Here is a 23445-nt window from a genome sequence, read left to right as displayed (position 1 = left end):
TGTAGATTTCAAAATACACTAATTAAATAGGGGAATGCCTTGTCTTAGTCTGCGGACACTCCTCTGGAGGAATACAACAATAAGAAAAAGGCTTTGCATTCTGCTTAGGATATACCTGGAGGTCCTCATGGTCGTCAAACATGCTAGAACACCATAACAACGAAGGCAACAATAAGCACCAAGGCTTGATCGCTTCCTCCATCAGAGTGGGACTGAGCACGCTATGGTTGGAATCATAAATGTTGATGCACCACGTTGGAATGGAGACTTCAATGGCGATCCAATGCGCGACTTTCTCGACGTGCAAGGCAAAATATACTTCACTCACATTTTGCCATGATACAAGGAATTGATTATCATCTCCCTTCAACATTCTCCGCACATCTTTGTCCCATGTATACTTAGTGTCGGTCTCTCTGAAATGATTCCAACGACCTAGGCACACCTGGGGGAAGGTGGTGTTCATGATCGCAGCATCCTGCCGAAATGCAGCATGGTAAAAGTGGCGTCGGCGACGTAGCATGTGCAAAGCGGCATCAATATGCTAAAAAAACATAAAAATTCGTCAGTACCATCAATATATTTTAATATTGAATTGAAAACATGAATGTAATTTACATACCGAATCCCAAAGCCAAGTCTGGACTGGTGCAACTGTAAGAACCATGCCACACCGTGCGTCCCAGTATACACGTTCCGGTCTCTCTTATTGTCGAGCTTCCCGATGATCCACTTATGGAAGCTCTTCTCCTGCTGTGGGTCATACTTCCTCAGTGGTTCAGCAACTAGCCCCTGTTTATCTAGTCTGATCTTCTTTGTTGGGTCGGTGAAGTCATCAATACGCTTGGGCCTGTGTTTCTTCCTGACAACTTCAAGGCCAGTTGCCTCCTCGGGCTGCAGTACTCGTACACTGGGACTGTCAGCATCACTGGCAGCTACAGATGTCTGGGCTTGTGGAGTGGAGGGTTGATCACCGTGCTCGTAGTCTGCAGGCAAGATATCAGACTTTGTATCTGATTTTACGTCGGTGGATTGACCTGAGACCAGTGAAAGCAGCTGCGCCAACTGAGCCATGATCGTGGTCTGATTCTGTAGTAAGGTTGCCTGGCCCTCCTCAACCCTCTTGAGCCTCTGCATCAATTGCTCATAATCAGGCTGGGCAACCTGACTAGATGAAGCTGCACAGGCCTGTGAAGTGCCCTCCTCAACCCTCGGGATATCCTCATAAAAAATGGAGGCTTCCTTTGCAACTTTTGCTAGCTTCTCTGCCTTCTTCTCAGGTACCGCTACTTCATCCACTGCAGTCCCAGCCTCCCCCACAGTTGATTCTAACTCAGGGAATAACCTGGAATCAACTTCTGGGAGGCTATTGTAGTAGACTACCTCACAGGGACGTGGCTTCAGCATGGAAAATACCACTAACTGCATGGTTGAATAACATGTGCCAGAAATTTTTTAATAAAATAAATCGTTAATCAATTAATTTGTGACATTTAACAAGATAAAATGGAACTTACTCGATGATTGGCGAATATAGGAACCAATAGAGCTGTCGAAATAGTGATATCAGTCTTCGTAGCCCAGCTAAGCATCCTCGGAATCTGATTCCCACTATTCTCACCGAATTTACTCCCGAGAGAAGGCATGGCCTCAAAAGCCCAGTAAAGAAGCACGGGTGCATAGAAATTGAAACTATACTTCGCCTCCTTCTATTTTTTGCTTGATCCCTCTTTCTTCTTCTCCTCGTAGTGTTTCAATTGCTTCTTCATGTCCTTTTGAACTCCTTTGCTAACCTTCTTAAATGACAACTTCCCCCAAGGATACTTGAAAAAGTAATCAATATCCTCAACCATCCTCAGGGAATCTCCCCATATCGTTGTTGTCTTCTCTGGGGCATTCAGTACCCCCTCTATCAAATAACACAAACCCAACTTAAATGCATCTTCTGGGTTAGTGGAGGCCTTCAATGCATCTTCCAACTGACCAAAACTAACCTTCGAATCACCATTAAAATATTCCTGGATGATCAAATCACTTGAAAGATGCTCTTTCAATTCATTTAGGGACGATGATTTCCCAAAATTTAGCCTGGTAACTAAGGCAAACTCTGCAATACCAAATCTACACAGAGTGTTGCCCAGGTAGAACTGACCCTCTTCAGGCTTCTTACTTTCTACCTTACGCAACATTAGTTGATGCAGCAGAACCCCAGAAAAACTAAATGGCTTCGCCTTAAAGAACTGTCCCAACAGGCATGCCTGTGCCCTTTCAATAAGACCATGCCTCTTAAACTGCTCTATAAGGGTATCCACGTAGACACTACCCCTATAAGTGACACGACCAGGAAAGTGTTTCTCCAACGACACAATAAGGTCAGGCATCTGGAAAAAAAATGTTAAAAATGTTTAAAAAAATGTTAAAAATGTAAAACAATCTGGTAAGGCAGTTACTATCAAGGCCTATTGAGTCCCATCGAGGCAGAAACTATCGAGTTCTATCGAGTCTTATTGATGCCTATCGAGGTGGGTTCCAAAAATCACAAAGAATAATATCATCGGGTTACTATCGAGGCCTATCAAGGTAAGGCCAAAAAACCAAAGTCTAGTAATATCGAGTCCTATCGAGGCCTATCGATTCCTATCGAGGTATGTCCTAAAATATCCCAGAGTCTTGTATCATCGAGTCCTATCGAGGCCTATCGATTCCTATCGAGGTGGGTCCCAAAAATCCGAAAGCCGTGTATTATCGAGTCCTATCGAGGTAGGTCCTAAAAATTCCAAAGCCGTGTATCATCGAGTCCTATCGATTCCTATCGAGGTAGGTTCTAAAAATTCCCAAAGCCTTGTATCATCGAGTCCTATCGATTCCTATCAAGGCACAGTCTAATCCAGTCTCTATCCTATACTATCGACTCTTATCGATTTCTATCGAGTTGCATGAAAAATATCAAAAAAAACCCAGATTTCTTCATTCCCAGCCCCGATATATCCTATGAACAAAAATCAACAAAAAAAACCAGGCACATACACATATTGCAGATTAAAAACGAAATCCCTCACCTTCGCTTTCTTTGAGGTTGTTTCCTAAAAATTTGGTTGGCTTGCTCGACGTTTTCTCTTTCCCCTTCTCCGATCGTCAAGCCCGACCCTTTGGGAGCCCTTGTTTGTGGTCGTGGAAGACAATGAAGGTTGGTTTCTACGGATTCAATCGAGGCCTATCGATTTCAAAGTTTGCTTGGTTCAGGTATTTTGGGAGAGAATACGGAGAGTTTGAGAAAATTATGCCAGGGGTGTTTTGGATAGTAACGTCATTAGTAGCATCAAAACGAGAGTCTTATAGGGATAGAGTATTTTTCAAATGTAGTGTCACTTATTGCATTAAAACTCAAATTTCCCATTACTTATTACCTTTGGTTACTAAGCTATATAAAGGCCATATGTATAAACTCATTCATTCAAAATGTTATTCAATTCAATACACAATTTTCTTTCTTCTCATATTTTGAACTCCGACCATGGGTTACCAAGCCCAAAGTCCCAACTACTTTAGCTAGGGGTGATTAGATTTCATCAAAGCTTTTTTATATAATAAGTTATAAGAGTATCTCTCAATTTAAAATCTAGTTAATTTGTTATCATGCTAACACATATATGATATTGAATAGTTTAAAAATAACTCACAACAATTTATCTATCTATATATTTATAAAGCTAGGTTCTAAAGAGTTTTTGTGGTACTCTAATTTTTTTTTAAACCACTCTATTTATTTTCTCATTTTATTTATTCTATTTTTTAATTTATTTTTAGCAACATTTTCTCACTCTTTTATATTTTTTTAATTTAAAATTCAAAAATAAAAATCTTATATACAACTCATTTTTAAATATCATTTCATATAATATAATACAATACAAAAATAAATATTTAACATATAAAATAAATATTTTTTTAATCAAGATAGAAAATTAATTTAAATATATATATAATTTTCAATAATTATAAAAAGAATATTTTCTAGTACTCATAAGATTGAGATTAAAAAAATCACATCTTGTACTTTTACCAACTACAAGTTTTATTAGCTTTCCTTATGAAAAAAAATGGTAAGCCAATCCGATGTGCAGTTTTTCTAACAGCAGGTGACTTTATCATATTATCCAATTTAGGATATCGTCGGAAAAAAATGTCATAAATACCCCTACTCAGTACACTGTACAAAAGCAAACAAAGCCTAAAGCAAATGAGATAAAATAGTAAATTCAATTTCGTGAAACACTTGTCTTCGTATCAGAGCCCCACTTGTACGGAGCGTAATCTTTATGAACAAACTATATTTTATTTTATATTAAATTAAATTAATTTGTTTAGCTTTTAAACTTTTTAGCCTATTTTTACGCCATTATTAGAAAAAAATAAGCCACTATATATACACTCTGGGTTTGACTGATCTGAGTATTCGTTCTTATCGCCATTGTTACCTATTTCAGTTTGTAAGTCTCAGTTTTTCTTCTTCTTTGGAGTTCTTCTGCCTTTTCTCTTTCTGGGTTTTGCTGATGGTTATTATCTATCGATGTTTGAACCCTTTTCTGGGATTTTTATTCTGTATTAATCTATATATATTATGTGCTTTTTATGTGCAAGGCAATAGTTTCATGCACAGGAGACTCTTCTGGTTATTGTTTAATTCTTTAAACCGATGTTAATATCTGTTATTTTCATTCTCAGTTTTCCAAAATTTGCTCATATAATTTTATACTCAAATTTTTGGGCTTGTTTATTGATCAATTATGAATTATTTTCTTAAGTAAACTTGTTTCCACTCTGAGTAAATACATGAATGAATGGGAAAAAGAAACAATTTTCTTATATCCATGTCTTCTGCTCTTCATTATGAATAGGTAAATATGGCCTTGTCTTTGTTAGATTGATTGTGGATGCTGTAAAGATTGCATTTTTGCTACTGTTGCTTATTGATTATTTGATGGATGGTCATGATCATTTATTCTTGTGCATTATGTATTGCAGAATTATTTGCGAGTGACAATGAAGATGAAGCCTGCAGAGATATATATGCTTCTGCTTTGTTTGAGTGTGCTGACCTTTGGAGTGGTAAAAAGAAATCTTATTTTGATATAGTTTGTTTAATTACAATGGTTTTGGTTTTTAAGATTGTTGGTCATTTATTCTTTCTTTTTGTGTTATTTGTCTATGGCTTTCTTCAATGCAGATTGGTGGTCCAGAAACATGCCCAGCTAATTTGGAAAGTGAATGCAATGATTCTGGTGAATGGAAAGGGGAATTTTTCCCTGAAATTCCAAAAATTAAGTATGAGGTAAGAATAACTGTGGCTGTTTTCCTCTCAAAGTTGATTAGTTTTGTTAGCATGGTAAATTACATGCCAAATATATCATTGGCTCAATTGCATCATGTCGTGGATGGAACCTTCAGCGTTATATGTAATTATATAGTAAGACAATCTGTGGAAGTTAACCTTTATTTCAATGGCTATTGCTAAAAATTACACCATTGTTTGAAGTTGTCAATGCTCAGTTTCTGAAATGGTCATAGTTTACATGTGAAACTTACTACCAATCTGTTTCTTTCTACAAATTAAATTTACATGATGAGCCTATAATCCTAATTTCAGGGCCCTTCTAGCAAGAACCCACTTGCATTTAGGTGGTATAATGCCGAAGAAGTTATTCTAGGGAAGAAAATGAAGGTTAGTCTCTTTCTCTAAATTGTTTTCTTATGTAAGTTTTCAATTTAGTAAGGTATTAACATTTTCAATTCTGGCTACAGGATTGGTTTAGATTCAGTGTAGCATTTTGGCACACATTCCGTGGAACTGGAGCTGATCCATTTGGTGCACCAACTAAATCTTGGCCTTGGGAGGATGGAACAAATTCATTGGCTATGGCAAAAAGAAGAAGTAAGACTGAATATTCATTTTGTGTTGGTAGTAAAAAATGTGTGGTTTGAAGTACGAAGAAATCATGTTTTACTTTAAAAAATGCAGTGCAAGCCAACTTTGAGTTCATTGACAAGCTTGGAGTTGATTTGTGGTGTTTCCACGACAGAGATATAGCCCCTGATGGGAAAACCCTGGAGGTGAGTAATCATTTAGGCTCTTTTGATTTGTCATGTCTATGCCAGTGATGGTTTACCTTATTTAGAGAAGAATATATGAAATTGGAATTTGTTGTTTTCTCTCTGAAATTATAAGTGACAGAAATGAAAACGTGGTTCGATATTTTACCAATAATGGTTCATAAGCCTTGGAAAACAATTCATTGTTGTATTGTGTTGTTTCAGGAAAGTAATGCTAACTTGGATGAAGTGGTGGCACTTGCTAAGGAACTTCAGGTAATTTTACCTGACTAAACTGAGAAATGTCCTGTGTATTTCCATGCATAAATTTCTTAATGCTTTTTTAAATCTGACCTTTTTTATGTTCAAGTAGTAGGTTCATTATGTAAGTATGTCTTTGCATTAAACGAATTTCTTCATAACTTTAGGAGGTTCTCTTTTCTCATAGAAATTTAGTTGTTGAATATTATTGGAAATTAGAGGTTTATTTCAACTCTTTGATATCTACAAACTTATGCATTAAGTTAGAGTTTATAATATTTATATATATATATATATTTATGTAATAGAAACTGCAATTCCCTATGATCATTGTTCCATGTTGTTTGTGCTTGGTTACCAAGCGGGTATAGAACAAAATGATGATAACTCACATTCTTTCCCGGAGCAATCCAATTCTAATCTTAAGTTGTGGTTCCATTTGATGTTTCTTTCTTCTCTTACTATAAACTATAACTTGATTTTGTTGCACCATCTTGTGTTCATTGACTGTACAGGGTTCTAAAATTCATCCCTTGTGGGGTACAGCTCAGCTGTTTTTGCATCCTCGCTACATGCATGGTGGCGCCACCAGGTAATCTTTAAATGATACTATTATAGTATTTTGTTTATAGACTAATTCTACTACTAATTTTGTGAATGCTGTACAGTTCTGAATTAGGTGTATATGCATATGCTGCTGCCCAAGTGAAGAAAGCTATTGAGGTGGGTATATGTGCTTGTAATGTCGAGTGAGAGTGTGCTTGTTTCCATTACTCAAATTAAAAAATGGCGTTACTTGTCCTTGAAAAACTAATATGTGTGAATATTAATATGCATTCTACAGGTCACACATTATTTGGGAGGAGAAAATTATGTATTTTGGGGTGGCCGTGAGGGTTATCAGAGTCTCTTGAACACTGACATGGGACGTGAACTTGATCATATGGTTCGTTCATGTCATAACTTTTTCATATTCTAATTTTTATGTGGCCTTAATTTTATAGATATTGGCTCTGAGTATAAAAGCTGGTAGCAATCTAGCACTTGTATTATTTGTTTCATCACTTTACTTTCTTCCTTTTTTGAGCTTTTCAATTACTATTTGCAGGCAAGATTTCTCGAAGCTGCTGTTGCCTACAAGAAGAAAATTGGATTCAATGGTACCTTGCATATTGAGATTATTAACTAAATGATTGCACACTAAATATTTGATTAAAAGATCATTGATTGAAGGAAAGTACTAAAATATGTGAGCAAGGAATGGTCGCCTAACCTGTTTTCTTTTCTACTTCATAAAGAGTTCTGATAAGTATTCTCTGTTATTTTTACCGAGCTAAAGTTCTACTAGGAACTTATATTTTTTCATCTGCTGTGCTATTTAGGGACACTGCTAATTGAACCCAAGCCCCAAGAACCTACTAAACATCAGTATGTCTATTTCCTGTTCACTTTCTAATATGATATGTTCTCCTCGCTATGTTCACAAGGTGATATTATTATCTCAGGTATGACTGGGATGCTGCAACATCAGCAAATTTCTTGCGAAAATATGGCCTTATAGGTGATCTTTTTAACCATCTTTTATAATTTCTATGTCCATCTTAACACATTTATTCAGTAGTTTATAGTTTTAAACTTGCAGTTCGCTATACTTGTGAACCACATAACTAGAATATCAGATTCCCCCCCACCCACTAATATTGCAATTGTTAACCGTCTTTCATGACAAAAAAAAAAGTTATTTTGATTAAGTAATGTATGTATTTCTGTGTTGTTACTGCTGGCAATTCTGGTTGTGTTATGCAAACTTCAGGACTGGTCACTTTCTTTTTCTTTTCCCTGCTTTATTTCTTTCCTTGCCAATCCTATAAAAATGAGAATTATCATTGAATATAGCAATTTTATAATCTATCTCTTACTACACTTGTGAGGTTTCTATGAGATGACTCTTTACCCAATATCCTTTAAACTAAGTTTCTTGAAAACATTTTCCTGTTCTGTATTTACTTGTAATAAAGAACTATCTCTCAAGCACATGTCCCATTCTTTTTGTAGGAGAATTCAAACTGAACATTGAGTGCAACCATGCAACTCTATCGGGTCACAGGTATATCACATTTTACGTTGTTATAAGTTCTTAAATAAAATGTGTAATTTCAACATCTCCTTAGATGAAAATGTAGACTTATTCCTTGAACTTATATGAACCTTTTACTCTGCAGTTGTCATCATGAGCTCGAAACTGCAAGACTCAACGGTATATTGGGAAATATTGATGCAAACACTGGTGATCCTCAAGTTGGTATGTCACAGTTTGTTTGTTTGTCCTAATATGTAGCAGTAACAGAAGTTGTAATTTGTAACATGAAACTTCTTTCGATACAGGTTGGGATACAGATGAGTTTCTCACAGATATTGGGGAGGCTACCATGGTGATGCTCAGCGTTGTGAAAAATGTATGTTAGAGAATCTTTTCTATCAATTTCTTTTTCAATCTCAAATGTATTCTCTATAAACTTGTTAGTGAATCTAATTATATTTTCTTTGTGCTTCTTTTTTCACATTTCACAGGGAGGATTAGCACCAGGGGGATTCAACTTTGATGCGAAACTGTTAGTTATCTTCTTTCCTTATTATTTGTGCCTGCTTTATTATATATCATACATAATTATGGATGTCATGAATGCCTCTGATTTTATTTTGATTTGTTAGACGAAGAGAGAGCACAGATGTTGAAGACTTGTTTATCGCTCACATTAGCGGCATGGATACACTTGCCCGTGGACTTCGAAATGTTGCCAAGATCATTAAGGTTGCATATCTACGTTCTTTTTTTGTGTGTTTTCACTCTACCTCTAATTAAAATTTATGCTCTCTTTTTTTTCCTCTGAAATTAGGCTGGTTGTCTTGATGAGCTTGTTCAAAAACGATACTCAAGTTTTGACTCTGAAATTGGTGCTCTAATTGAGGTAAGTGACTCCTAAAGTGTTTTTATCTTTGCTTATGTTCTAAATGTCTATTTATGACTGGTTCATGTGTTGCCTCTTTCCACAGGCTGGAAAAGCTGATTTCGAATTTCTCGAGAAGAAAGCTATCGAATGGGGTGAACCCAAAGTTCCATCTGCTAAGCAGGTAACTTAGAAAATCTCTGAGAAATATTGCCATAGGACAAGTCACATTCATTAGTCTAACCTACAAATAAGTAGTAGTTAAATTTTCACATTTCATAAAGTCAAAGTTCATCTTTAAGGGTTCAAAACAGAATCATCTTGAAGTTGAGATTAGGATTAGTGCTGGGAGAAATAAATTATTTTACCATGCCTTCACGAAATCTTCATCAATTTTATTCATAACTTTCTTGTTTGGATTTGCAAACAACGCTTTGTTGATCGGTACAAAATAATTATGTTGAAGACTTCGTGCAAGTATGGTACAATAGTTGTTTAATCCCATGTTGCCTCCTCTAGCCCACTTCTCAATTTCCAAAGAGAAAGGTTTGACAATCAAGTTTCATACCATTGTTGGTTGGAATACAAAATGTATACTAAAAATTTACACTCAATGATGTGACATATTTTCAATCCTATTTGTAAATGTGAAACCGCAGTGTATCATCCCTAATTCAAAAAACATGTCACATTTGTTGGTGCCTAAGTTTTTAGTGTAAATTATAAATAACCAACATGGTCAATCGAGCTCATAAAATTACTTTAATATGGTTATTTTGTTCGTTTCAAACTTTTTGTTGTTAGTTTGGCAAATTTTTTTTTTTTTTGGAAAAAAGACGATTGTTAGTTTAGCAAATTACTTATATATATAACCTTGGCTTTGGATTTTATCACGTTATTGACTTTGTGTCAAGTTTTATACACTTGGTTCTAGATTTAATGTATTTTATATCTAAAACTTAGATTGATTGAAAACCAACTGGAAGTACATTAATTCTAATTTTAAGTACATAAAATTAAGCACAAAGTACATAATGGGACAAAATCTTTAGCAGCAGTTTTGTGAATACATGATTTTTAAGTGTTTAACTACTGATTTTGTGGTGCAGGAACTGGCGGAGATGATTTTCCAGTCTGCTCTGTAGATAAATGGAGATGTAGATGGTTGAATTACTTAAAGTTTTATTTTTCTTTCTTTTCTTCTTTTTTTTTTAGAGGAAAACATAGAAAAACTATTCACTAATAAAATATACTCTGCCACCTTTCTCGGTTTAAGTTTCTTTGTTAATACATTTGTAGTTATCTTAGTTAATTTTACTTTCTAAATTAATTGAACATTAGTTGATCGATGACACCATCCAGTGGTGATGTTAGCATAAATTGCCCAAGTTGGCATTTCCCCAGTTATGATTCTTCATGTCAAATTTGACAAAATATCACTCGGAGCAGCTATGCTAATATATACTAGTTTGTCATGCCCATCAGCTTGTAGGGGTGAGCATCTAAACCGGCAAACCGCGGCGACCGATCGCATCACACTACACCGCAAATTACAATGTCAAAAGTGAAATGGTTTGGTATGGTTTGTATTTTAGTTAAACTGCGCAGTGCGGTGCACGGTTTGGCGGTGTGAAATTTTGGTTTGCACCACACTGCACCGTATACTTATAAATATGTTAAAAAAAATTAAACTTTACATATATACCATTTTTTAGTAACTCAATATGAAACTAGGAGCCCACTTAAATTAGGGTATAACCTTATTTTCTAAAACATCATACACAACAACTCATTCCTCTCTCATCTCATTTGTGCCTCCTCTCTATCACCATCTTTATCTCATACATTTTTTAACACACTTACACCGTAGAAAACCACCCAAACCACACTGCAAAAAATGGTTTGGTTTGGTCGGTTTGGTGCAACGAAATCACACCGCACGGTGTGTTCTAGCTACTACACCGCACTTGTGACGTAATGTATTAAAAAGTGTTCAAACCGTTCAAATCACACCGTGTACACCCATATTAGCTTGTATTGTAATATTTTGAATATTAAGTTCGTATTGTGGTAAGTTTCGGGGACATGCCGGGTTCCGGATCCTGATCTAGGGTTGGGTTCGAGATCCCTATCAGGGTCGGGGTCACGGTAGTATCACTTATGATATTGTTTTAAAATATTTAATTTATTTAGTTTTAATTCATACAATTCAATTCTGTACCAAATATAATATAATTTAATACAACTTTCTAATACAATCAATTCAAAAATGCCAATTTCATTTCTATAGTTAAAGTTACTTTTCTTTTGGAACAATTTGTTCAAATTACACTTGCCATTTTACCGAGTTAAAATTAGCAAAATAACTTGCATTTGATAGTTTCAATTTCTTATGAAAATATATATATGATATGATTGACTTGGTTTAAGAGTATGATGATAGAAGTAAAGTGGCGAGGGATCATTTTAGCTTGTATTACAATGTATATATATATATATATATATTATTTTGATAGGTAAATAGTAGTACTCTGTACTCAACAATTCTTCTCGTAATTAAAACCTTGTCTCCTGCTTTTATAGGAATTATTATAAAACTCGTTTATGAAATTATAAATTACTGGTTGGGAACAACAACCATAATAATAAAATCTCTCCCAAAAATGGACTGAAAGTCACACGTATAATGTAAGAGGCATGGACCAATAGGAGTTGTGACAAAAATTATTTTAGTGTTGAACCATTATCAATAAAATTTAGGTATTTATGACTCTAAAAATAAATAAACTAAGTATTTAAGTGCAACCAAAACATAAATTTATATATTTGTACAGCTAATATTCTTTTTTTTTTCCCATTCCAATGTTACACCAAATTTTAGCACTTTATCTCACGGCTTTATTGGCGCCACATTTTTTTTTTTTTGTGAGAACGAGTTATGATAGAATACGTCTTGTTTATCTTGATGAAATGGATGGAATGACTATCACAATTCCAAAAATACAACTTTCGGGATATTATCAATGACTTCTCTAGCATTACCGGACATGAACAATTTTATTACAGAATTTACAGTATAAATATATTCTATATTATTATATTATTTTATCTTATAAATCTCTTCTGTATAAAAAGTATGTATATAACAGAAATTATTGATTTTAACAATTTATTTTGTTACTGTTATCCCCAAAAATTGGATATCGATGACGTGGTAATAGAGGTGACAAATGGCAGTACATGGTCCGTAAAAGACATATTAAATAGTCAATAAATACATTGACTCCTCAGAGTTGTGAAAAAGTGACCCGGTAGACTGACGAAGAATTTGGACTGCTTGAAAGATGTCATAACCAAGCCAAGTGCACCTTGGTCCGAGGAAAGCTAAGGAGATGCATCCTAGGAGGCTAAGGAGAATGCATCATAGGAGAGCTAAGGAGAGTGCATCCTAGGAGGCTAAGGAGAATGCATTCTAGGAGAGCTAAGGAGAGTGCATCCGAGGATAACTCAAGAGAGTGGTCCTAGGAGACCCCAAGAGAGTGATCCTAGGAGACCCCAAGGATGAGGTCCGAGGAGGAGAGCCCAAGAGACCTTGGTCTGAGGAGAACTCAAGAGAGTGGACCTAGGAGACCCCAAGGATGAGGAGAGAAGTGCATGTCCTACCACCATGCACGTCCGACCAACAAGTGTATGTCCTACCACCATGCACGTCCGACCAACAAGTATATGTCCTACCACCATGTACATGTCCGACCAGCACTTGCATGGGTGGTCAGTAGGAGGTGGATCAGCTAGCTAGAGGAGACTAAGTCAAAATTCCCAGAAACAACTTCAACAAGATATGCGGGAATATCTCATTCTTCCCACAAATGGGGGTTTGTTACATTTTGAATTTTGAATGTTTCTTTGTAATTTAAATGTAATAAATATAATAAAATATCTCGGTTCTAGGGGATACCGTATGTATGACCCTAAGCCTATAAATAGAGGGCTTATGGGATGAGAGAGGGGCTTCTTCTGCTTCTTCTTTCTAGAGAGAGAAAATTTGGGTCTGAGTATTCTAGAGAGAGAAAGTGCTAGCATTTGAGAGAATTCTTGTATTTTTGCAATCTGTACTGAAGAGACTCAGTTGACTCAGTCCATCTGATCTTGAGTACAGATCTATAATCACAACTCTAAGTGGATTAGGCTATTACCAACATATTGGGGCTGAACCACTATAAAAATCTTGTGTGTTCTTTATTTTCTTTATTATACCGTCATTGTTGTTTAAATTGTCTTGAAGGTTTGTCGTATTTGACGTTCTCACGTCGTTGGCTAAAAACACAGTCAGCAGTTACTTTAATAGAATATTCTAAATATTTAAGGGAATATACATTGAAAACTAATTAAAAATAGAAATACAAGAGTTAACATAAACCTACCACCAAGTTTAAAGAGATATATCATTTCCTTCGGAATTTTGATGCACTATCAAATCGGCTTGATAATGTCCATGAGTCATGGAGATATAATTTCTTTTGTGGTGTGTTAGTGTCTCATATTCATGGCTAGTAGTAGTAATAGCTCATTTAGCACTCCTGTGCCGGGAGTGGTGGAGAGATTATCCCTTGGAGAGTATTATGAGACTTTTAGCCTTTTATCAAGAAAATATATAATTTTGGCTTAGGAGACATATGATTATTATTTCTTAAATACGGATTATTTTATTTTCCCTAATTTTTTTTGCGAAAGAAGATAATTATAAGTACGTGTTACATACCAAAATGAATTGTTATCTTTTGCTCAGCAATTGAATTGTTATTTATTAGAACAATGTTAATGGAAGAAGTAAAATGACATATTATTTATAATATAGAAAAAAAAAATTAAATAGTCTTCTAATAAGTGACGTAAATTTATATTTTTTTTATTTAAATGAATAGTATTTTTTCATATGTAGTGAAATACTATCGATAAAACTATAAATATTTTATTATTTTTTTATAAATTTTTGTATATATATATATATGAATGTGATATTATTATATTTAATTATTTTATTTCTTAAAATGAATAAAATATTTTTTAAAAATATAATATTTTAATAATTAATAAAAAAAATAAAAAAGTTGTTGTATGGTTCAGTATAAATATAAAAGTTTATGGTAAATTATAAAAAGTATGGTTTGGTTATTTATTTTGTAATATAGAATAGAAGACTGTTGGGAGTACTCTTATACATTTTGCTATTCAACCATAATAAAATGAACAAAATAATAATTAAAAAGAAAGACAGAAAAATCTGGTTGGTTTTATTAGTTTCTTACTTTCTTGACACAGAGTGAGCCACAATAAGAATAAATGAATGGATAAAGGCTCTTTCATCCACATATTTTTTTTATAGTTTATAATATTCATATAAATTAAATAGAAGAAGGACCTAGAGAAAATAAAATTAACAAAAAAAAAAAATGAAGATGAAGATGAAGATTGGATTGGTATGGATGATGATAAGGTGTTTGATAATAATCCAAGCATGGAGCACTCCATTGCCGTCGCCATGGCCGGAGCAATTCCACGCACTGGTGGTGATGAACTTGAGCGAGAGCCAGCAGCTGTACGTGACGGACGTGTGGTACGACTGGCGGAGGGGCAGAAACGTCAATATCCACCAGAAGCAGCTGGCTGAGAAGGAGTACTCCGTCGAATGGAACAACGGCACGTCGTTTTACTACTCCCTCGACCACAACCCACCCTATTGCCGAGTCACCCACTACGAAGTCGGAATCCCACGCCCCGATTTTCTCCAGACCGAAGCGGAGTACGACGGCACCCAACTCACAGGAGGATTTCTCTGCCACGTGTGGAAGAAGGCCGATTTCATTGTCTACTATGAAGATGTTCTCACTGCTCGTCCTGTTCGCTGGGATTTCACCGACGGTGGTAAGTATATTATACATATATATATATATGTCGTTTCATTATCAACTTAATTAATTTCTTTTTTATTAAACATATGTTTGACTTAAAAAATTATAAAAAAAAAACTTAATCTTAAATTATTTAGCTGGCCTTAGTTCAGATATGAAGAATGAAATTATTTAATTACGAATAAACTTATTTATAAGATTATACTATGAGATCGATTATGAGTGAAACTATTTCTTAACGTCGGATTACTAGCTTATAGATTTATTTATTTATAAATTTACTTTTGTATTTTTAATTTAGGGTGTTTTTATGGTAGGCCTAGAAAAATAGTGTTTTGTTGTGTTTTTGACTTGTGAACAGTTTTTAATGCAATTTTTTTTATGTCCGTAGATATTATAGTTATTTAGAACATCCCAGAAATTTTTAGAAAATTCAAAATAATTTACAGTATTGAAAATTATGTTCAAATATGTTATTTTTCATGTGCATAAAAATATTAGTCATTAGTGTTACAACCTATTTTTTTTTGATGAATCAGATCAATTTTATTGCTTCAAACATCCATTACATTCTATTCAGCACCTATAGACAAAGGCCTGGACAAAAGCTAAATACAACAACAAAAAAAAAAAACTTATAAAGTATCAAACCATTCCTTCTCTTTATGTGTAAAATGGTTAGCTATAATGCTAGTAATTCTATGCTTTACATTGCATTTAATCCCCTGTATACAAGCTGTAATTGTTTGCATTTTCTGGTTCCAAAAACAATCATTTCTATTTACCCAAATTTGGTACACCAAACCAGCTACTGCTGTCCTCAAAACCTGTTTCTTGAAACGCTGCATTTTAGCCCTCGAGATACACCGCAACAGCTCCAACAAAGGTCTATTCCTCACTTTCCAGCCTAACCATTGCTTGATCTCTAGGAGACATCTTGAGTTGAAATCACACTCAAAAAACAGATGTGTTGCTGACTCAACAGCAGCACCACAGATGAAACAGAAAGTTTCTTGGCATATGTTGAAGGAAAACAATCTGTCCTTAGTCTGCAGACGATTTTGAATTGCCAGTCATGTTATAAAACTATGTTTAGGAATATTACAGCGATTCCAAACCTCTCTATGCCAAGGCACCTTCTCTTGTTCTACACAGAGCATCTTGTATCCTTTTTGGACACTATATTTCCCGGTCATAAGATCCTGAGAGTTTGTAAGAAGCTTGTATTTTTCTTTAACTCGCACGATTTGCTTCCAATACCAACTGCCATTAGTAGGAGCCCTATAGTTCCACCAATTCTCATTTTTCAAGTAGACACTATGAATCCATCTCACCCAAAGATTGTCTTTCTTTGAGGCAATAGCCCAAACATATATTTTGCAATCGCAGCCGTATTCCAAAATAAAGAGTTTCGAATCCCCAAACCCCCTTCAGATTTAGAATTACAAAGCTGCTCCCAAGCTATATACCCCGGGGTATAAGATTCAGCAACACCTCGCCATAAGAAGGACCTACAGATTGCATTAATCTTCTTGAACACCCTCTTTGGAAGTATCATGATTTGTGTCCAATAGGAGTGTAGGGAAATGAGGACAGAGTTTATTAGCGTCAATCTACCAGCAAAAGAGATGTTCCTAGATCCCCCAAACTCTAATTTTTTGAACCATTTTTTCCACCAGCATTTCACATTCTAATGCTGAAAGTCTTCTAGCACAGATTGGTATTCCCAAGTATTTAAATGGCATCTCACTTCGAATAAATCCGGAAGCATCCAAAACTCTCCTGATCTCCATATCCTCCATACCACAACAGTAAATGGCAGTTTTCGACTCATTTGGTTGTAAACCAGACGACATCGAGAATAGTTTCAAACCTTGGAGAAGATAATAAATGGACTTAAAGTCCCCATGACAAAATAATAGCACATCATCGGCAAAGCAGAGATGATTCATTTTCAACTCAAGGCAGCGATCATGGAACTTGAAGTCCTCTTTTTGTCCCACCTTTGATAAAATTCGAGATAAGTATTCCATACAGAGCACAAAAATCAAAGGTGACATAGGATCTCCTTGGCGCAAACCCCTTTTAGCTTCAAAGAAACCATGAATAGATCCATTGAAAGACAAACTGAAGCGAGGGGTTTGAATACATACCATTACTAATCGGATAAAGCTTGCTGGAAAATTCAGAGCTGAGAGCATTTCTTCAATGAATCCCCATTCTAGTGTATCATAAGCTTTCCGAAGATCTAGCTTGATCATACAATTCGATCTTGTTCCTTTCCGCCCATAGTGTCTCACCAAGTCTTGCACTACCATGACATTATATGCAATGAACCGTCCTTGAAGAAAGCCACTTTGATTTTGTGCTACCAATTCAGGTAAAATTAGCCTTAGCCGAGAACATATCAGCTTTGATGCCACCTTATAAAGCACATTACAACATGCTATAGGTCTAAAATCACTCACTCCATCAGAACACTTAGTCTTAGGAATAAGAGTAAGTAAAGTAGAGTTCAGCTCTTTTAGTAATTTACCTGAATGTAAAAAGGATAGCACAGCTGAACAAACCTCTTCTTTAACCAGCTCCCAATTATCTTGAAAGAAATAACTGCTATATCCATCTGGTCCAGGAGACTTACTACCAGGAATATCAAAAAGAGCCTCCTTGACATCCAAAACAATGTAATCTTGCAATAAAAACTCCTTCCTAGACTCAGAAAGAACCGGCCCAAGATTGATAAGTCTTTTGTTGACTGACTTCCTGTTTTGTAACTTCGAACCCAGCAGACTAGAATAGAAAAGAATAAAAGCATCTCTGACTTTATTCGGGTCATCCACCCAAACTTCGTTCATGTCTTTAATGGAATAGATTTTGTTGTTTACTCTCCTTTGTCGAAGGCTGGCATGGAACAACGAAGTGTTCTCATCTCCCTCTTTTAACCAAATTTTTTTAGCTTTTTGGTGTAAAAAAGAGAGATAAGCTTTATGGATGTCTGAGTATGCTTTTCGAGCCTCCTGCTCTCTTAGGCAAATAGCTTCTTCAAGTGGCTTCTGCTGTAACTCAGCTTGGCAAGCTAGCATTACATTATAAGCTTGAATTTCAATAGCTTTAATATCCCCAACTTTATATTTGTTCATGCTATGAAAATCTTCTTTCAACGCCTTTAACTTTGAAACCAATCTATACATCGGAATCCCTGAAAATTGCCTCTGCCACCCTTTTTGAACAATGTCACCATAACCTTCAAACTGTTTCCACATTCTGAAGTATTTAAAAGGCCTCTTCCCCACCTTGAAATCAGGATAAACAGTCAATATGGCTGGACAGTGATCAAATTTACCTTCAGCAAGGAAAACTACCTCCGCTTGCTCATATTTCCCAATCCATTGTTGGTTCGCTAAAACTCTATCAATCTTCGAGTGAATTCTAGCCTCCGGTCCCTGCTTATTATTCCAAGTGTAAAAAGAGCCAGTAAACTTTACATCTTTTACTTGACAAACCTCTACACAATCTCGAAAAGCCGTGGAATTCCTGAATTTTACCGGTTTCCCTACTCGTTCTTCCGGGTTTAGAACATCATTAAAATCACCTAGTATCAACCAGGGATCTCTTACCCCTTTAGCAATGTCTATTAACTCCTGCCAAAGAACTTTCCTTCCTTCCTCTTCATTAAACGCATAAACAAATGTGACCATAAAAGAGTCAAAATGCCCCGATGGCCTAACTTGTAGATGCATTAATTGGCTTGAACATTGTAGAATACTAACCGTGAATACTACCGGGTTCCAACTTAGTATAATTCTTCCACCTTGATGCCATGGAATATTATTTGAAAAGCACCAGCCACTGAACATATTTACATAAATTGTCCCCAAATTCTTCGCTTTCACTCGAGTCTCAAGGAGCCCAACAAGCCCGATCTGATATTTAGAGATCAATTGCTTAATCTCAACTTGTTTATTTCGGTTGTTGAGACCCATTACATTCCAACTTAATATCTTATCCATGAGGAATTGGAGGACCTCCCCCTCCACTAGTAATACCTTGCTTTACTAACCTCTCATCTGTCAAACTTTTCAAATTTTCCCCTGGTTCATCTAAGACATGGAAACTGTTTGAGGTAGTTACAGCCATCGATGAATCAATTGTTTTAGTCATTTTACCCCCTTTTACAACCTTTTGAAATCCTTCTTGATCAACTTCCATTACTTCCCCTTTACTCATCTCTTGTTGCTCTTCTAACTGATTGTTCTCCTTGGCTTTAGGAACCCAAACTTTCTTGGTGACTCCCTTCTTACAATCAATTGTCGCATGCCCCATCCCCTTGCAGTTACAACAAACTATAGGCAGCCACTCGTATTTCACTTCTAATTCATGGACTTGATTGATCTCATCAGTAAAGGAAATAGTTCCTGGAAAGTCTTGAAACATACGCACTTCCACGAAAATTCATGGAAAATTGAGCCTCTCCTTGTTCTTCGTAATACCATCCAACTGTAATGGAGTCCCTAGTTGCCCAACAATTTTAAAAAGAGATCGCTCCCCCCAGAATTTCAATTCCAGTCCATGTAGCTGTATCCATGTCGGTACCGAGCTTACATCCTCCTTTTGAAAATCAGTATAGGGATCCCAAGGCTTCATTATGACAGGTTTGTTGTCGAAGAACAAGTATCCTCCATTTAGTATCTCATTTCTGGTATTGATTGCTTGGAATCTCACAATAAAAACCCCTGGTTTCAGCATTCCCACTTTGTCTACTCCCTTATCCTTCCAAATCCGACGAGCATATCCTTCAAAAGGCCCCAATGGCGGATTCGCTCCGAAAACATAGCACACCATCGCTGCCTGCCAAAACAACACTTCCTCTTCGATATCCTCCATTTCGAGTTTAACAGCAGTCCCCTTGGGTATAGTCTCAGTAGTTGTATCTTTAAATTTCCCAGCCAAATCTTGAATTACAGAGGGTGATGGGTGTAAAATTGGAGGAGTAGTAGTCTTACCACTCTTCAACTGAGATGCACAGAATTTAGTTGCCGCCAAATACGACTTGAAATCTGCTTGCGTTGTCTCTTCCATCCTCAAGCGATTGAGAGATGATTTTGGAGAAAGAATCTCAGCAGTATCCTCAACATTACGCATCTCTAGATCACCTGGTAGAGTTCTCATCTCTTCCTCATTTTCGTCCTCTGAAACATAGAGAGCTTCCACACCTAAGACCTCTGCCATTGATTTGGTTTTGAGCCCCGCATCAGATGACGTTGGCCCGTTCTTCTTTCGATCCACAACCTTTCGCTTCCTTTTCGTAGCCGATCTAGAAATCCTGTCACCGGAGCTCCAAGATATCCCCTTGCGAGGCCGTCCGCGACCTGCCATGGCGTCAGTGAAAACTGAGTCCCCGAACCCTAGCAGAGCATATCCCAGTCCTATGACTTTTTTTTTTTTTTTTTAATTTCTAGGAATAACAAATACTAAATTGCAGTGTAACAACCTATTTTTAAATTAGTTTTTGACACTTTAAATTATTTAGAATTTTTCAAAAATTTACAGGATGCTCTAAATAATTATAATATACACGATCATAAGAAAATTATACCAAAAAAATATTCACAAATCGGAAACACAAAAAAATTATATTTTTTTTTCTAACCCCTACCATCGAAATGCCCTTTAATTTATACTTGTTACATATATTATTGCCCCATCACCTATGAATTGATGATGTTAAATGTTCACTTGGTGATTATGTCAATTTGGCATGTTTTTTAGTTAAATAAAAAAATAATAAATTATGTTAATTCAACTTTGGAAATTAATGGCATACTTATTGTGATCTTTTTAATTATGGTAGACGGAAAGGGTGTTGGAAAAATCACATTTTTCTTTATAATCATTTTACATAATAACTTTGAAAATTCTTGACATTTTGTATAGATTTCATGTTATTTTGTAAATCATTATCAAAAGAATATTATTTTATAAAATAAAATAATAAATTTTTTAAATATATTTATATAAATACCTTATTTGAGTGTAATTTTTACTCCCTATAACGTAGACAATTTTGACCTTAGCTAGCTATTTATAGTTTTTTTTTTCGACAAGTGTTTATATAGATTTTGGTTTATTAATTATAATTTGTCAAACTATGCAGTAATATATAATTACGTGATGAGATATGAAGTTGGTGCAGTTTTGCCGGATTCAGAAGTGCAAGCACCTGCCTTTTGCTTTAACCAAGATAGTGATGTATGAGAATATGTAGCAGCTGTATTACCTTGCAATTTTCTAAAATCCCTAATTTTTTGGTCTTCCATTTATATATGCCTTAAATTTATTTTAAAAAAGAAAAAGAAAATTGAACTCGTTAAAAACCTCTCAAAAGCAAAACCCAGAAGAAAAAAGCTTGAGAGAGAAAAAAATAGTATCAATTAGATATCATTGATATTAAGCATCAGTCACATAATGAGGGTCAGATACAATTAGGAAATCCTGGCCACTAAACAATATTATAAATAACATTTAAAACATGCTTAGCTAAAACATGAGCTACCTCATTCATCAATCTAGAACAAAACTGAAACTTTACGTAAAAAATAAAAATCATTACAAATAACAATGTTATCTTGAATAACTATGCTAAAAGAGGAATCAAGATACTTGATTATTAATTTTGTTTAACACTGACTTACAATCAGATTCAATAATTATAGAAAGTAGCCCAATTGTCGGCATAATTTTAGGCCATTAAGGATAACCATAGGCAGCAGTAGAAGACCACACTATCAAAGCAAGCAAGAATTTGACCTTGAGCATCGCGAACAACCCCTCCAAACCCACTGGCCTTTTAGCCATATCAATAGCCGCATCTACGCTAGTTTTCACAATTTCATTAGGCAGCATGCACCATTTCATATCCATGCTTTGGTTAATATTTACCCAAAAGTCGAATCTCTTCAACAACAACAGTTCCATTTGCTTTTTGATAAGTCTCCAAAAAATCCAATGACCAATTCATAGCAAGTTCCACACTAGAGAGAGATTTTTCATAAATTTATTCCTCCTGTGCCAAATATGACAAAAGAGAACCACCACTTGTTCCATTTCTTTTGGAGATAAACAATGAATAATCTCTAAGAGAAACACATAGAAATCCATAGAGGTAAGGTTTAAGACACTTAACTTGATAGTTAGTAATATGGGTTAAGGAGGAACAACCCCGTAATACATGGAAGGAAGGATGACTCTATATCTGACGAACAAAGTGGGCATAATTTATCAGTGTTAACACCATGTTTTTGGAGATTCAATATCGTAGAAATCCACCCCAAAGATGCCTTCCAAACAAACACTTTAATTTTTGGTGGAATATTGAAAGCCCATATATTCTTCTACTACAAGGATGGTCCCGAAGAAGAAGATGCCTAACCCAACCCTAAGGAACAGACTGCATACCAGTAACCACTGCGAATAGTCTAAAACCCCAAATCCTTATAGTGCCATATTAACTTATTGTTTGTCTTCGAATTTGCCCAAGAAATAGATAATATAGCATCTACCTTGTCCTTCATAAAAGCTTCATTAATTAAAGGCGTGGGGGCAATGGAACTACTATCTCAATATATTATGGTAAATGGATACCTAAAGAAGAGGTGTACTTGTTCCATTCTCCTTGTGTTTTTTATGAGAATTTGAAAGTCGCACAACTTCGTCTCTCGAATGGTGAGTGAAATATGCCTTGAATCTTTTCATTGTTAGAAAAACTATATTAAAAAAATGAAATCATGTATAATTAAAAATTACATGCATTGCCTTGCCACACAATTAAAATTGTTTGATGGTAGTCATTCTGTCTTCAGGATTGAATACATTAAGATTTTTTTAATGAGTTGTATGACTTTCCCATTTGATAGGTAGTATATTTTACCATGGATCCAAATATGATTTTTTTTTTTAAAAAAAAACAGGCAGTAAACTTAAACAAAAAGGATAATATTTGTTACATTATAGTGACAATTCTAAATTTGAAAACTTTATATGCTATAAACATAAAATCTTTACAAATATATTTAGGCCCAGTTTGGTTGCTAGCTGTAGCTGTGCTGTGGGTAAAAATAAATATGGAGAAAGGCAGCTGCAACTGTACTATGGGAAAAATGTTGAGTTTTTGGTAAATTATATATTTTAAAGTGCTGTGAGTTGGAAAAATTGTAGTAGAGTGTTTGGTAAACTAT

General features: G+C 35.3%; 2 protein-coding genes across 3 annotated transcripts; both read left to right on the top strand.

Annotated features, from left to right (window-relative positions):
* Window positions 1-4341: 4341 nt before the first annotated feature.
* On the top strand, window positions 4342-10574 carry LOC133783078 (xylose isomerase). 2 transcript variants are annotated; one of them, XM_062222613.1, is made up of 21 exons: window positions 4342-4490; window positions 5026-5109; window positions 5228-5332; window positions 5648-5722; window positions 5803-5932; window positions 6020-6111; window positions 6316-6366; window positions 6867-6943; window positions 7020-7074; window positions 7196-7297; window positions 7460-7511; window positions 7734-7779; window positions 7857-7912; window positions 8407-8458; window positions 8574-8653; window positions 8737-8807; window positions 8923-8963; window positions 9064-9163; window positions 9249-9320; window positions 9406-9483; window positions 10409-10574. In XM_062222613.1, exons 2-21 carry the CDS (start codon window positions 5044-5046, stop codon window positions 10442-10444), a joined length of 1437 nt encoding a protein of 478 aa, XP_062078597.1. In that variant the 5' UTR covers window positions 4342-4490; window positions 5026-5043; the 3' UTR covers window positions 10445-10574. The 2 variants fall into 2 exon arrangements, with proteins under 2 accessions (XP_062078597.1, XP_062078595.1); XM_062222611.1 differs by lacking the exon at window positions 4342-4490 and adding an exon at window positions 4510-4556.
* Window positions 10575-14581: 4007 nt separating this feature from the next.
* LOC133783077 (uncharacterized protein At4g14100-like) lies at window positions 14582-21525 on the top strand. Its single transcript, XM_062222610.1, has 2 exons — window positions 14582-15224; window positions 21366-21525. Exons 1-2 carry the CDS (start codon window positions 14753-14755, stop codon window positions 21464-21466), a joined length of 573 nt encoding a protein of 190 aa, XP_062078594.1. The 5' UTR covers window positions 14582-14752; the 3' UTR covers window positions 21467-21525.
* The last annotated feature ends 1920 nt before the right edge of the window (window positions 21526-23445 follow it).

This window comes from Humulus lupulus, chromosome 6 (assembly GCF_963169125.1).
Source record: "Humulus lupulus chromosome 6, drHumLupu1.1, whole genome shotgun sequence".
Classification (NCBI taxonomy): domain Eukaryota; kingdom Viridiplantae; phylum Streptophyta; class Magnoliopsida; order Rosales; family Cannabaceae; genus Humulus; species Humulus lupulus.
The sequence above is the reverse complement of the archived record's forward strand: the minus strand, read 5'-3'. Positions and strand labels throughout refer to the sequence as shown.